At 39.4% G+C, this 14,508-nt stretch overlaps 1 protein-coding gene across 1 annotated transcript in view; it reads right to left on the bottom strand.

Annotated features, from left to right (window-relative positions):
• The window catches only part of adam12b (ADAM metallopeptidase domain 12b), a 72,729-nt gene extending 58,977 nt beyond the window's left edge, over window positions 1–13,752 (bottom strand). Inside the window, exons 1-2 of the mRNA XM_059359986.1 lie at window positions 13,675–13,752; window positions 12,810–12,883 (exon numbers count right to left, since the gene is read on the bottom strand). Coding sequence (XP_059215969.1) covers window positions 12,810–12,883; window positions 13,675–13,752 — 152 coding nt within the window. The remainder of the gene's footprint in view (window positions 1–12,809; window positions 12,884–13,674) is intronic.
• Window positions 13,753–14,508: the final 756 nt, after the last annotated feature.

Raw genomic sequence — 14,508 nt, 5'->3', positions numbered from 1 at the left:
TTTTTTTACCAACCCATTGCTTTTTACAACCATAGTCTTAAAAAGACGTAGGAATTGATAATAGAATGTGGTAAAAAAGCAAGGTGCAAAACAAGGATAAAAATGTTGGAGTGTCAAACCTCAAACCTTTTCATACTTCATACTCACACATGTCTGGTGGCTGTGAAGGCAAAGCTAAATCAATGTTGTATTACTTCCCTCAACCACAACTACCACAGCAGTGAAGTACAGCAGAGCCGGTGAAAGAATGAACTGTTTCATAGCCGCTGGCCTGCACGTCCGGAATATTTAAAACCATAAACCGATTCCCACACTAAACATATTTTTCCTCATAACTGTGCAAAGAGCATGATGTCATATTCCCCTTGCACCCTTTAAAGGGAATAGTTTGTCAAATCACAAAGAGGGAAAATGCGCTCATCTACAGTACAGAAAAAGTGAACCTTGCGCATGAATCCAGGCTGGTTGTCTCAATTCTCTGCTGGTGTGGTCAGCAGCTGTAACACAGCCCAACATGTCCATATTGAGCACAATTAGCCGCTGGCGTTTGTATCTTCTCCACATATTGGTAATTATTGCTCCAAGCTTTCACAGCTTAACATAAGGCCGTTACGAAAGTGAAATGTGTGGCTCAAGGAGAGTATGAATTCTTTATAAGCCGAACAAAGCAGCACAGAATGTGTCTGGGCACACGGATGATAATGGTACAAACTCAGAAATGCCTGGGGGCAACACCGCTAACAAGGACTGAACCATAAACTCTTTATACGGTGAGCTGTTTGAAATATTTCATATGATAGCAGAGCACTGAACACATGCTTGTTCAGTGTATTGTGGTAATAATGCAACCAGTCTTCAAACTAAAAAAGTACAAATCCACAGTCCACCATCTTTTAACTTTTCTTATTCTATTTTGCATATTGAAAACCTTTATTTTACTTTGAAAGGTTCAAGTGATAAGAGATGGTAATCTGTTATTACTCATGCAGAGAGAATTACCTCCCTGAACTCTAAGACTAATAATTTGTGAATCAGCACCTATTTTATTGCCAACAATTGTGTCAGGAGCACTGACAAGAAAACAGTTATATTTATTCTTTTTTTTTTTTTTTTTTTTGTAGATTTCTTACATGAAATTATTTTCATTTTAATCAATACAATTTTTTCTTAGGAGTGAGTCACCCACTTGCGTGATTTTAATGTGAAATGTGCTTTCATATTACTTTTGCTTTGGGGAAAGTAGGTGTGTGGTTGTTATCCTCTATATTACATCATTTCTTCTTTCTGGAAAAAAAATCCTTTAAATAATTGATTATCTACAGTTAATGTGGGTCATCTACTACAAAAAGCAACAGCAAGGAGGTATAGCATATATATTTAAAAATGCTCTTAATGAAGTTAACATCAAACTGGCCTCAATAAATAGATATATAAAAAAAACATAAAAATAATATATAAAAAAATAAGGACATGTTTATGCAAGCAAACAGTAAAATTAAAATCTGAAAAACACAGTTTATATATTATGAGCATTACGTTACATAGGGAGAAGAAATGATAATAAGCATCTGCAAGCAATTTTGAATGAACCCATTTGAAAATGGCGTGAATCTAATAAAACACCATTCCTGTAAAATCATCCAGTTGATAAATATTTTAAAATTAATCACTACAAACAAAATATCACACAGTATATTGCAGAATTCACCCAAAGGTTGGTTATTTGCATGCTTGCCAAACAGAATACAAAAGACAACTTTAACTCCTGTAATGTTCTCCTGTATACTAAAGCTGATATATGGAAAACAAGTGTGCGCCGTAGCATCAAATTAAAAGTTTGTAAGAAAGAAGTATTCTGAACAACCTCTGGAAGTAGTTTTGGTATGCCTGCCCAGTACTGAGATTAACTGTTTTTTTGCTTTTGCTGCTTCAATATTCCCATCCATAACAGGCTACACACCGGAACTAATGAGTGACTAGGGATCTTCAAGGGAGGTGGCCTATTATTATTCATTGAAAAAGAGTAAACAAATGCATAAATGTTAATGTCAGAGGGTTCCTATCTGTCCAATTAATCTATGGTAGCTCCCCTGGGCAGCCTCATTGTTCAGCCATACTTTTTTGTCTTCGGGGGAAATATGCAATTAGGAGCTGAGCAGAAAAATATTAAAGATGTTTTTGTCTTTCATTTTTCTTCCCTTTTAGTTTTGTCTTACTCTGTCATTTCTTTCTTCCTGCCAAAAAAAAACATTAAATAACTGGTGCATATCAATATGAATCATCTCCCGCACTCCCACTGCCACGACATCCTTTTTGAGATCGTAAAAGTTCAAGCACAGACAACTCGAAACTTCAAGCTGCAAGGAGCACTTGTGCCGCACAAGACAACTGCTTTAATATTACACGCCGCCGCTCCGCTGACTGCACACATCCCAGAACATCAGCTCTCCAGTCCCAGTCCGCACAAGGCATTCTTCCCCTCCTCTTAAAAAATGTCTCACGTCATTAAACCCACTCTTTGCACTTTCATGGATGCTGCGCTGATTCTCCAATAAGATAATAGCATACAATCTGTCATCCTCCACCCCATTACCTTGCAAACATGGTGGAGATGGAAACTTTCACTTGGCACTGATGTATCATTTTAACATGAGGATCAGGGTGAACAATCTGTCACTGATGCTGATGCTGCGTAACTCGAGTCGTCATGGTTACTGGGTATTGAGCAGGAGATGTCAATTATTGGACGGGCTATGGCCGGTAAAACAACAAAGCTTTTAGGTTAATCAGAGCCCTGATTTTTACTTTTTTTTTTAGCTCTAAAGCACTTGACATTTATCTGCTAACTATGGTCAGAAATAAAATACTGCACTACATTTACTTAACTGCCGACCACAGGATACATAAGTCATAAAGCCAGTAGCCTCTCAATAAGTTGACCTATCAAAAAGATGACAAAAAATGTCACTGACCTTCAAGAGTTTAAGCTCAGAGAATATGTGCTGCACATGTCTCTGCACAGTATATCTTAAAGTAGTGAAGAAACCTTAAAGGATAATTCCTACTTGGCTCTTATTTTGAAAGGTTTGGCCATCATTCCTACCTGTTATCTGGTAGTCTGACAATCAAATGAACTAAAAAAACTGTAAGATTAAAATCAAACTGTAACTGTTTTAAACAGTTAATTCTGATCCATGGTTGTGCATTCGTACACTTCTCCACTGCTATTAGGGATTATTACATTTCAGGCTGTGCTTACTTTCAGCTCTAACTCCAAATAAAGAGGTTTAGATGCTTGTTTACAGCTGTCTGATCATTAGCCTGCCCGTGTTTTCATTTTATTGTCAGGCTAAGTTGAGTCAATGTCCTTGTGTTTCCAGATATCAGCAATTACTTCGGCATGTAAAATATCATCATAACCAGTAAATGATGAAAATAACTGCAAAAACAAAACCTTAGTCGTAAAAACGATCCTTAAGCCCACTACAATTTATCAGTTTAACCATGTAAACACAACATCAAATTATATATGTGAACCATAGATGTTTTCCTGTAGGCTTCTGGTTTCAGCTTCAAATGAATGTATTTATCACTTTCAGTAAATAAATTATACATTGTCTTTTCTGCAGATTCAGATAAAAATCAGCAACAAAAGCCTTCTGTGGTTATACAAACAAATTCAGTGGATTAATTGTGTTGCTGCCCTGTGCTGTCAAGTTCAACATGTACCCAGCACAGTAAAAACTTCCCCTCTATCAGTGATGTCATATGATGCACTTCCTGCCTACCTTGTTTTCCAAGGAGCATCTGGATTTATTATGAACACACACTTCCTCTCATGTGCGTGTGTACAGAGCTACCTTGTGTGTGTGTGTGTGCAGAATGTAAACACCTCTGACCTTTTGATCTGATGAATGGAAGCTGTCTGTTCTCTGATGAAGATGTTTGCGACATTGTGCTGAAACGAACATTATGTAATTGGCCAGCCTTCTGAAAGGCTGCTGTGTATATACGCAGTATGTTATTCATGCATGATGCATACTTATTGTGCTTAGTTGAAACACATGTAATCTCAGAGAGGTATCTGGAACATACATGTCAATACAAATGCTGCAGACCAGTGGCTTTAGCTCAGGAGCAGCAATATCAGCCGCAATCTTAAAAAATCCCTACAATCTGTATCTTATATCACCTGATAGCAAGGGTGAGTGATATTGCTGACATTAACCACATCAGATAAACACCAGTGAGAGTGAAACAGCTGCAAAGCTGTGATGTCTCAGGCAGAGCAGTCCTTATTTCTCATGGGTCCACTACATATGATGCATTCTGCTGGCCGTAGAGGAGAATACGAATCACACACAGCAATTTCTACTTTAAAAAAAAAGGATTCTCATTAAAGCTTTTATATGCAGCTTTTATGGCAAGCTTGTGTGTGAAAAGTGATTTTATTCACTCATGCCCCGGCCTTAGAACTGAAATTTGATGACAAATTGTACACTAATGGCTGCATCCTGTCATAGACAAATGCATGGAAGTGCATTATAATGCACAGATCACACATGCATTTTATTATCTTGATTAATCTATTTATGTACAGCGAGGTAATGTAATCACTCATGTTCCACACTCCAGGTTTTTTACAGCAATGTTTCCTGCTGATGCAGACAAATGATGCTGAGGATAAATACGGATATTATGCACCATCAACATCTGTAGCCCCACTTCACATCAAAAACTCCGACACAGATAATAGATTTTCTGCTCACCTACGCCAAAGCAATAGTTCACCACACTGACACCATGCTGAGTATATCACAGAGTCTAATTTAAAATCAAAAGGGAGCTGCAGCCTTTTAAAGGAGTTTGTGAGTCTGTGCTCTCATTTGGAGGCTCGTACTCTCTGTTAAGTGCTCGGAAAGGAAACAAAAAAATAATGCTCACAGGATCCTGACGGGTGACCCACTCCCTGCACAGCATATGTAAGGTTAAAAGCAGTTAAATTGGGAGATGCTCCACTCGTTCCCTCGCATGAATGAGAAATGAACATATACAGAGAGTGAGAGAGAGACAGAGAGAGAGAGAGAGAGAGAGAGAGAGAGAGAGAGAGAGAGAGAGAGAGAGAGAGAGAGAGAGAGAGAGAGAGAGAGAGAAACACAATCTGACCATATTGGCTAAGTGCTGTGACAACACCCTCACCATCTTCTCTTCTGCTGCAAACCCCTAAAAATAGTTCTGTAGCAGTGAACAAATAGATGATGCCATATGCTGACATACTGCATTAGTGCATTAATGTATTTAACTGTTTCACTGAAGGAACACAACAGGAATAACATCATTGTGGCTAATTATTCCTCAAAATGCTTGACTTAATCTGCGGCAGTTGTGTTTCTAATAAACATATTTCAATAAACGGGTTGGTTCAAGCTACATTATCGCATGTTGATAGCATCATGCAGACATTTGGGAATTTCTTTGTGGCCAAATCAACTTAAAACTATTGTTTTGTAAAGAAAAAAAGAAAAAAAAGAAATCCTGCTTAAAACATATCTTCCCCAGAGATCTGTGGGTCTGCAAAATCAATCACACTTTTAGGGAATGAGGGGGAAAGAGAGAAAGTGAACTTAAGATAGGGAGAGACTTAAAGATAAAAAAAAAAAAGCTAACTATGAGAGACTTTGAGCTAGCTTGGCTCTGATACTTGGCTCTGATCCCACCGGTCAAAAAACTACCACTCTAATCTTTTCCCCAAGCAATGCTGAAGACCGCTCTCTCTCTTTTTTTTCTCCTATTGTCCTTCAAGACCTGGCAACTTTCCCCAAGGGCGCTCTGTATTATCCACAAACTCTTTAGCCAACTAATTAAAGATGGCAGGAGGCAAAATGTGATTAGTATGTGCTCTAAGCTTAACAAAACCTACAACTGCAATGTCATCAGGGGAAAAGGAGGTGAAACTGCCTATTGGATCAATGCTCAAACAGACCGGATGTGCGGAAACTTGCTATAACTGTGTGCCCAAAATCTCATCTTTTCAGTCCAGGTGTGCATTAAGGGATGGATGTCACACATAACTAAGGGGAGGTCTGACTGTCTGAGTATTTTATTTCTCAACCTAACACAGCAGTAGGTAAAGTTAGCAGCTAACCTGTATTAAAGTCTCATCTTACATTGCTGGGTATTGATATTTCAGGTACCAAATGAAATGTGAGATAAAGTCAGTTTGAGTGACTTTTAAGGCTTACTACACACGGAAACACCACATAGTGCTTCACAAAACTATGAGATGAATTTCAGAACTCTGTAAACTAATACAGCTGCAATCATTTCAGCCTTCGTCTTGGAAATCCACAGGTCAGTAATGGAAAGTAATCTACCAGGAAAGTGTGAATGTATTGCATATGCATTTGCTCTGTGTTATTCATTAATACTGGATCTCTCTGCTGTGGCACTATAGAGACTCCAGGAAGTTACTGATTACAGCCAAAGAAATAAAGCAGGACCTAAGACTTTGTAAAACTGCACATTTTTACACTTATATAGGAAAAAAAATTAAGATATAACATGGAAATTCATTCACTTTAGTGCTGGTAGGCAGATTTTGGTATTTTTGGACAGAGCCAGGCTAACTGTTCCCCTTTGTTTCTAGTCTTTGTGCTAAGCTTAGCTAAGCTAACCTGCTAATGGCTGCAAACACACAAGAGATCAATTTTACACTTATATGGATAAAACAGTCAAGATATAAAGTGTTAATTAATTAGCTTAAGTGTTAGTAGGCAGATTTTGGTATTGGTATGGGCAGAGCCTAACTGTTTCCCTTTGTTTCCTGTCTTTGTGCTAAGCTAATCTAACCTGCTAATGGCTGCAAACAGACGTGTGATCAATTTTCTTATCAAGCTCTCAGCCAAAAAGTAAATAGGCATATTTCTCAAAATGAAGGATAATCAGTGTGAAAAATATAAAGTACACCAGACATAATTTTTTCTCTGTGATACTATATAATTAATGGGAATCAGACAATAACTGCTGTACACAATAAATCAACATACAGTGAAACAGCTAATAGAAAGCCCTCTCTTGTAGGTGACTGCTGTTTAACCTTGTAATAATGTTTGAATTGATTGTGACAGGCAGAACAAAACGCCTTGGCATCCAAAGTAAAGTCACACAGAGACTTGGCACCAGTGTCCGAGTACACATGTGTTGGCGCCAAACAGCAGCCTGAGGTCCAAAGTTCCCCACTGGTGGCTTTGACAGGGTCTCAGGTTGCATGGTGACAGAAGAGCTGCTCAGTGAAAAACACAAGCATGCATGTGGAGTGCGTGGGAGGAAGGTATAGGCAGAGAAAAGGGAGGGGGAGAAAAATCTGGATGTAGACAGTGAGACATGTCACACGAAGAGAGAGCATCGCAACAACTTGATCACAGACGTGCGGGAGCATAAAAAGTGGGAGCGATGGAAGAAGAAGAAAAAAGTAGACTGCCTTGTGAAGTTTGTTACCGCTCAACATCAACCGCCCATCTATTTTCTGACCTCATAAAGGTCGCCGGGTCAGCACGCCTTTATATAAACTGCATGGAAACCCGTCATTACTAATTGTTACATGCACTTCAGAGTTGACAGCCAAACAAGCTAGCCGCCAATTCTATTCCTTGTAAGAAAGATCCACATACTGTTCAACTTATCTCATATTCTTGACAGATCCAATTAAAGTGCAAAGGAAACCTGGCATCTTTCTTTGTTCGGTCCGAGCTCCGCCTCATTGAATGAACCGGGTGATATTACACCTCCTCTGTTGTACCTCACATTGAGAGAAACATTGTCAGCGCCGCTATTGAAATAGAGTGCATCTTCTTTCCTATGAAAAACACACCGAGGATGTTGCTATGGGGATTTTTTGTCAAAAACATAATGATGTTGTTTAGATGTGGCCATGTGTTTCAAAAGGGGCTTTTTCCTCTTTTCTTTCCTGCCACAGAAGAATGAAAGGAAATGCTCTCATTGGGAAACTCATAGTCTTGTGTAGAGAGCTAGTTAGACCACAAACAGCTCACTTTGTTTCAAGGAGAAAAGCTGAATATGCATTTTAATAAAAACAGGATGTTTGGAATAGAGTTGAAGTAACTCTTAATGACAACACGGAAATAAACTATATTTGCTGGTAGTTTTTGTGTATTTTAGACAACTTGTAACATTTGTGCAAGTTGGATACAATTTGAAAAAAACATTCTTCCTCCTTCAAATGAAAAGTTAAACTAATCAGCAATAAAACACACCATTGCCTAATTCAATACACTCATGACCAGTAGCTTATGGTTTCTTATGCTGGTTAATGTTAGTAAAGTCTATATATTGCTGTTTAACCGACATTACTGAGCCCATTTTTCTGATTTTATGAGTCTACGAAAGAATGTGCCTCGATCCCACAATTGTCACTTGTGGTAATTATGGTTCTTTAAAAGTTACATGAGCCTTTTTCTCATATGAACTCTGAAACCATGTTCGGGGAATTAGTTGCCATTTCACACATGAAGCACACAGACTGATTGTTAGATGTGTTTTAACTTACGGAAAATAAGCAAAAAGTAAACTACAGAAATCTGGATTGCAAAGAACACAACTCAGTCTCTTGTTGTCCTTGAACTCAGCTGATAACTTCGACCCTTTACTGGCAGAAGTTCCTCCTCATCTCTTCAGTTAGACCTTTGCGTTGGCATCTTAGTGTAAATGACCCTTCTTCTTCAACCTTCACCCATCATAGAAATGTCCACACGCCCACTCACTGGCTGTGAATCCTCAATACAATGTATGCACAATCTGGTCCATCTTATCTGATTCAAACATTTACTCTCTAACACACACCTCCTCCAAGTAGATTGATAGCAAAAGTAAAAGGGGCTTAAGACTCACTTTAAATGAACATATTACTGCTAGTATTGACACACTTTAAACAACACTGGGCCTTAGAAAACAGAACGTATTATATCAAATGTAAAAAACTTCAGTAATTGGGCGAAACTGTACATCTTTGATTCTTCTTTTTCTCTCACACTGCTCACTCTCACACACACACACGAGCACCTTGGTCCCCCAGACAGTGCTATTGAAGTCTTTAATCAAGACTAATGTGGAATGTCCCATACGGCCACCATTAATCATTTGAAGCTGGCCAACTGTGCCATTGATCAATGCTATACATCAAAGCAACCGCTGCTGGCACAAGTCTGCATGTCCGTCCAGCTCTGTTTGCAGTGTACAACACACCGAGCCTTAAATATTGTATATGACACGTAAAAAAAACACGACAGAGTAAAGGGAAAGATTTCCTCCGTTTTAAGCATGTCAGGCTATTAATTAAAAAAGGAACTAGCATGTGTGACATAGAAGCTAATATGTAATGTCATATAAGACTGTTACAATCGAAATCAAGCTGAGAGGCTGATCAAAGTCGCTTCTCTATGTGTTACTCGTCTACAGAGATGACAAAAAACAAAATCTAAACTAACAAAAGAACATTTAAGCTGAGCAAACAGGGACATTTTCAGGACTTCTCCTGACAACTGTGATAAACTTTTGGTGATAACTTGTAAAAATGACACTATTAAGGGGTTTGTGAAATACAGAAGCATTCCTCTCAATGCCTACTACACTATATTTTACAGTTTGATCCGGCAAGGACACAGAAGAGGAGACTCTGAATCTCTTAAGCACATTAAGTCTGCTGTTTGCTACCTACAGATACTCCCCCCACACACGCAGAGCCCCCCCACTGCTTTCTCTCTTCAGGAGATCTGTACTTGTCTTGCAGTAGCCAAGTTTTGCTGGGACAGGGCCAAGCGCCTAACAAACAGCAGTTTATTAATTGGATCTGGTAGCGTGTTTATATTGGTGAGGACTGAGATCATTTCACACTGGCCTTGGAGCAGGTGTGCTCTGCAGCGGTGCCAAATGAGCAAACTGCACAGGCTCAGCAGATTCTAGCGAAAAAGGATGACCCTTCACAGAAAACCTGCCATAACTCAGCACAAAGAGGAGCCAGTTTCTATTCAGATTTGTTCACTTCTACAACTTGATGCTTGTTTGTTTCTTTTCCCTTGATCCTGCAATTTCCCTTTACCTCTAAATCCTCAACGTTTTCACCCTTATTCCCCTAAAAGTAATAAGATTTTCATTTCACTAAATGTCTGTTGAGCCACTATTTATCGCTGCATGAGGTGTTTGAGCATATGGCCCGCTGATGAAAGCTGTCGCATTTGCAGTTTTATGAACTGGGTGTCTGTGGAGACGTTCCTGGGAAAAATCAGTAAGCGTTTTCATGACCCAGCAGTGGTTGGTCAGCTAGAGAGGGTAGTTGGAGCTAATCCAACAGACGTGCTCTTCAATTCACTCACGTGTGAAGAAATAAATTGTTTTCTTTTTCTGGTTTCAGCTTGTGTTGCGCTTAAACTGTTACTACGGCCGAACAAAGAGAAGGTGGATGGCTACAGATGCTAAAACTTAAAAAAAAAAAAAAAATTGGATCCAAAACACACATTAACCACTTATTATCATAGTTGCATCATAAGACAGCAAAACAGAGATCTTTAAGAGCATTAAAGTTAGTTTACTTCCATATTATATTGCTTCTATGATCCCAACATGATTTTCCAAAGAAATATGATACTTAGATGTAGTTAAGTGCTCAAACATTTGAAGTAGAAAAATTGAAGATGTGTCAGACATCATTTTATTTATATTCCTTTCAGAAATATCATGAAATTTTCAAATTAAAAATAAGGTTTTGAGGGTCTGAACAAGGCTGTTAAAAATGCCTTTGTGACAATGACTTTAATAGGGTAGGTATTCAACATATTTCTTTATATATGACAAGACTTTATGTTTCAGTAGGTACATCTTACACTGATGCTCAAGTTCAGTGTCCCATCAACACATTTCTTCTTATTTCATCTTAAAATCAGTAAAACTGACCCTTGCGCTCCCCACAGAGCTCTATTAAAATGCAAACATCTTTCATGCAGCCTTGCGGCATTAAACATAAACTGCAGAGTGGCATTAAAAAAATAAGACGCTGCTATATAGAATATATAATGAAGATATCCACACCGAGAGCTTGCATCAGCGAGTGAAGCCAGGGGGGCAGCTTCGGATAGTGAAAAAATAAATAAATTTGTGCACTACACCTCGACAGTGCTGTTGTTATATAAACTGCCATTTCACTTCCATATTTTGTTTTTGCAGGAGGAAAACTGTCCTTGAAGGAACTGGTGTTATTAATGCTGAGCAATTGAACTGTCAAGCATATCTCAGTGACACTGGATTGGCTCAACTAACTTTAATGTACTTGGAGTGCGTATGTTTAATGTAGAAAAAATTACATATCCGAGCAGGGCTCACTCTTGCCAGCTTGGAAAATATTTCTGTAAATTATTCAGGAAAAACTTCAAGGCGTCGCTGCATCCTCAAGTGGCTTCATCTTTCCTTCTGCCCCGGACTGGATGGACACAGCCTGGACAGAACAGACTACGCTGAGGTCAGAGACCACCTGTTCAGAGTTGGCTGAACTGGTGGAGCGATAACAGAGGACACATCTGGCCTGACAGAGAACAGGCCGGATGGGAATGGCAGCATGCTCCGGGCCTCAGGCTGGTGACAGATGACTCACAGCTGATGCTGAGGTCAGGGAGGTCACATGGAGAACGGGGAATGGAAGGGTCAGTCGGGACAGAGTGTTTCTAGTGAGTGTGCAATGTCTGGACAAGGGCAATATATTTATACTTTTTTAGTTTGTTTCACAAGTATTAAGAATCGTCTTTGTGGGGGTTGGCAGGGTACTCTGAGCCTTGGGTGACAGGAAACAAGACAGGGGAAGAGGTGTTCTTTTGTTGAAATAGCCTCTTTGAAATCTTTTTAATAGTGGTTTAGGTTTGCAGGTTCAAAATTGCTTGCTGTTATATGTTGGAGAAAGAAAGCATATGTGAAAATATATAAGTATTTTGACTTCTAAATTTCAATAGCAGTAGTTGTTTTCATTTCCAAACTCCCCGTGAGGTTCTGCTGTTTGAAAAGAAGAAGAGGCCAGAAAATGTTAGCGGTCCGATTTGTGTTTGTTCTAGAGTTACCAGGGGGGGAAGGTCTGACTAGCGGTGGACCAAGTCCATCATCCTTGTCAATATCCGTATCCCAAAGCAGCAGGGTAAAACACTGTGCCTCGACTCACCCTGAATGAGAAACACTGGCAGAAACAAGACAGGAGACAGCGATGTCATCATTCTGGTGAAATAGTTAAATTCCCCGGACGTGTAACCTGGCCTTTATGTGCTTTTTTCCAATCTTTCTCCTCCCTATGATACAGTTTGTGCATGAGAATGTGTTTGCATCTACATATTTATGAACTCCAAATGATCCCCACCCCTCGTTTCACAGTTCACTGTGTTATTTTCCACAGTCTGGAAGGGAGTGGAGTGGTGAGAGGAAAAGCAAAGCAGGGGAGAACACGCTCGTCCTCAGAGCTCTCCTCTTCCTTATTCTTTATCAGCTTTCATCTCTCGGCCCTTCAGAGAAACTGAACCATAAAAGACTGCAATCACTAGGGGACATATTATTTTCTCCTTCCTTGAATACACTATATCATAGCCCAGGCCCATACAACTTCTCCTCCCCTTGCATATATAACTCCAGCCAGCCGTAGCTGGGAGCGCGGGTTTATCTATTGGCTCTGTGTGTGATTAACATAATAAATATCCAGTTTCCTCTGTCCTGGTGCGCACAATGAGCGTGGAAAGAGAATTTAAATAAATCAGAGGAGAACTCACTCATTTCTCTCCAGCACCAGGATCAGCTGTTCATCTTCTGCACGTACCAGCAGCTGGAGTGACGCAGGATGACTCTGAAACACAAAAAGATGATGATGGTGTTAAGGCTGTGCCCGGATTTCAACCATCCTGCCTGTGAATCTGCATGTGTGTGAAGCTTCACCTTTAGTCTGACACACAGGGAGTATACAAGGCAGGATGTGGCAGGGCACAATAGTGTTAGAGGAACAGGAAATAAGCTTCCACATCCTACACTTCCCAGACTTTGCATGACTGAAAAGTAGGTAGATTCGACTGTTTTCAACTCAAGTTTTCTACCAAGACTGTCTAAAGCAATAAGTTATAATCCTGAAGTTTTTCATGACTTTGAATCCAATTTTTGTTACTATAGAGTTGGCATTTCTTCTGCTGTGCTAATTAGTTTTAGTCACATTTTAGTCATTTTATCCTTCAGAGTTTTAGTCAAAACGTTGTGTTATTTTGTGTGATATTTTTAGACTTAATTAAGTGTGTTACAATATCCTGTGATACAATTACCCCCCGATCTCCCCTAGTCAACCTCATTCTCCTCATCAGATTAATTAATTTCAGTCAAACTCGTCGAGCCAATACCAATAATTTTGTCATTTTAGTCAAACAACTGTCAAATAAGTTTTTAATTAATCGTTATACTAGGAAAAACACAGGTGGAATGATAAAGAATGCAGTTTTGCAGCTACTCTGAGTCTTAATTTATTATTTTGTCTACTATACAAGAAAACAGTCATTTTTGGCATGTTTTGCAAGCGGATCATTTTGAATTCCTGCAAAATGGGACACGAAGCGGCTGCAGCGATGGAAGAGTTTCAGACGACAAGCTGCACACCTTCGACTCCTCAGCAAGGTGACCAAATTCATAGTGTCCTGCTGTGGTGTGGAAAACAACTCGTGCTGAGTGCGGCATGAAGTCGGTGTGCGGTTGCTAATGGCACATGGTGGAAAAAAGCTGATGAAGTTGCACTAAAAATAGTTGGTAAAGAAGAGGATAATATCTGCAGAAATGATGCCAAACTGGATTTGGACAGTATCTTTTATCTAGCCTTGAACATGAGTCCATTATTTGTCAGGCATCTCAATATTGTTGTGACGTTTCTTTGGCAGAAAAACTGTATTTCAGTGCAGGAGCAACTGTGACGGTTATGCAATGTGAGTATTTCAATGCCACTGATTTATGGCTGAAAAGAAAGCAGGAAATGAAGATGATGCGGGAGATTTTGCTAACAAAGCCAGATGTCAGTTTGTGAGTTAATCCTAATTATGAATTCAAAAAAGCAATATCCCAACAAACAGCAAGTCTACGATGCTTTTCAGACAGTAGTTGTTATCAGAATGAGGACAGGAGCAAAGTGCATTCATGCCTCAGGCCTCAGCCCATTCTTACACCACGAACATAGAAAAAAAAGAGAAAGACATGAAAAATTAAACAAAGGGTTCATGTATCGTAGCCAGCGGAGAGACAGAAATTGACAGACATACACACAGTGAGATAGAGACATAGATTTTTGTATCATCAGTTGGCATTTCAGATGTACTCTGTCCTCCTTTACAGTGACATTTCTTAGGTCTGCTGACCGATGCCTTCAGGCTAATACTTTTTCTGTCTGCAGCTCCAGCTGAGAGTAAGTGTGTCAAAGTTTGTGCAAAAGTGTGGCTGAAAGCA

This window comes from Centropristis striata, chromosome 20, assembly GCF_030273125.1.
Source record: "Centropristis striata isolate RG_2023a ecotype Rhode Island chromosome 20, C.striata_1.0, whole genome shotgun sequence".
Taxonomy (NCBI): domain Eukaryota; kingdom Metazoa; phylum Chordata; class Actinopteri; order Perciformes; family Serranidae; genus Centropristis; species Centropristis striata.
The sequence above is the reverse complement of the archived record's forward strand: the minus strand, read 5'-3'. Positions and strand labels throughout refer to the sequence as shown.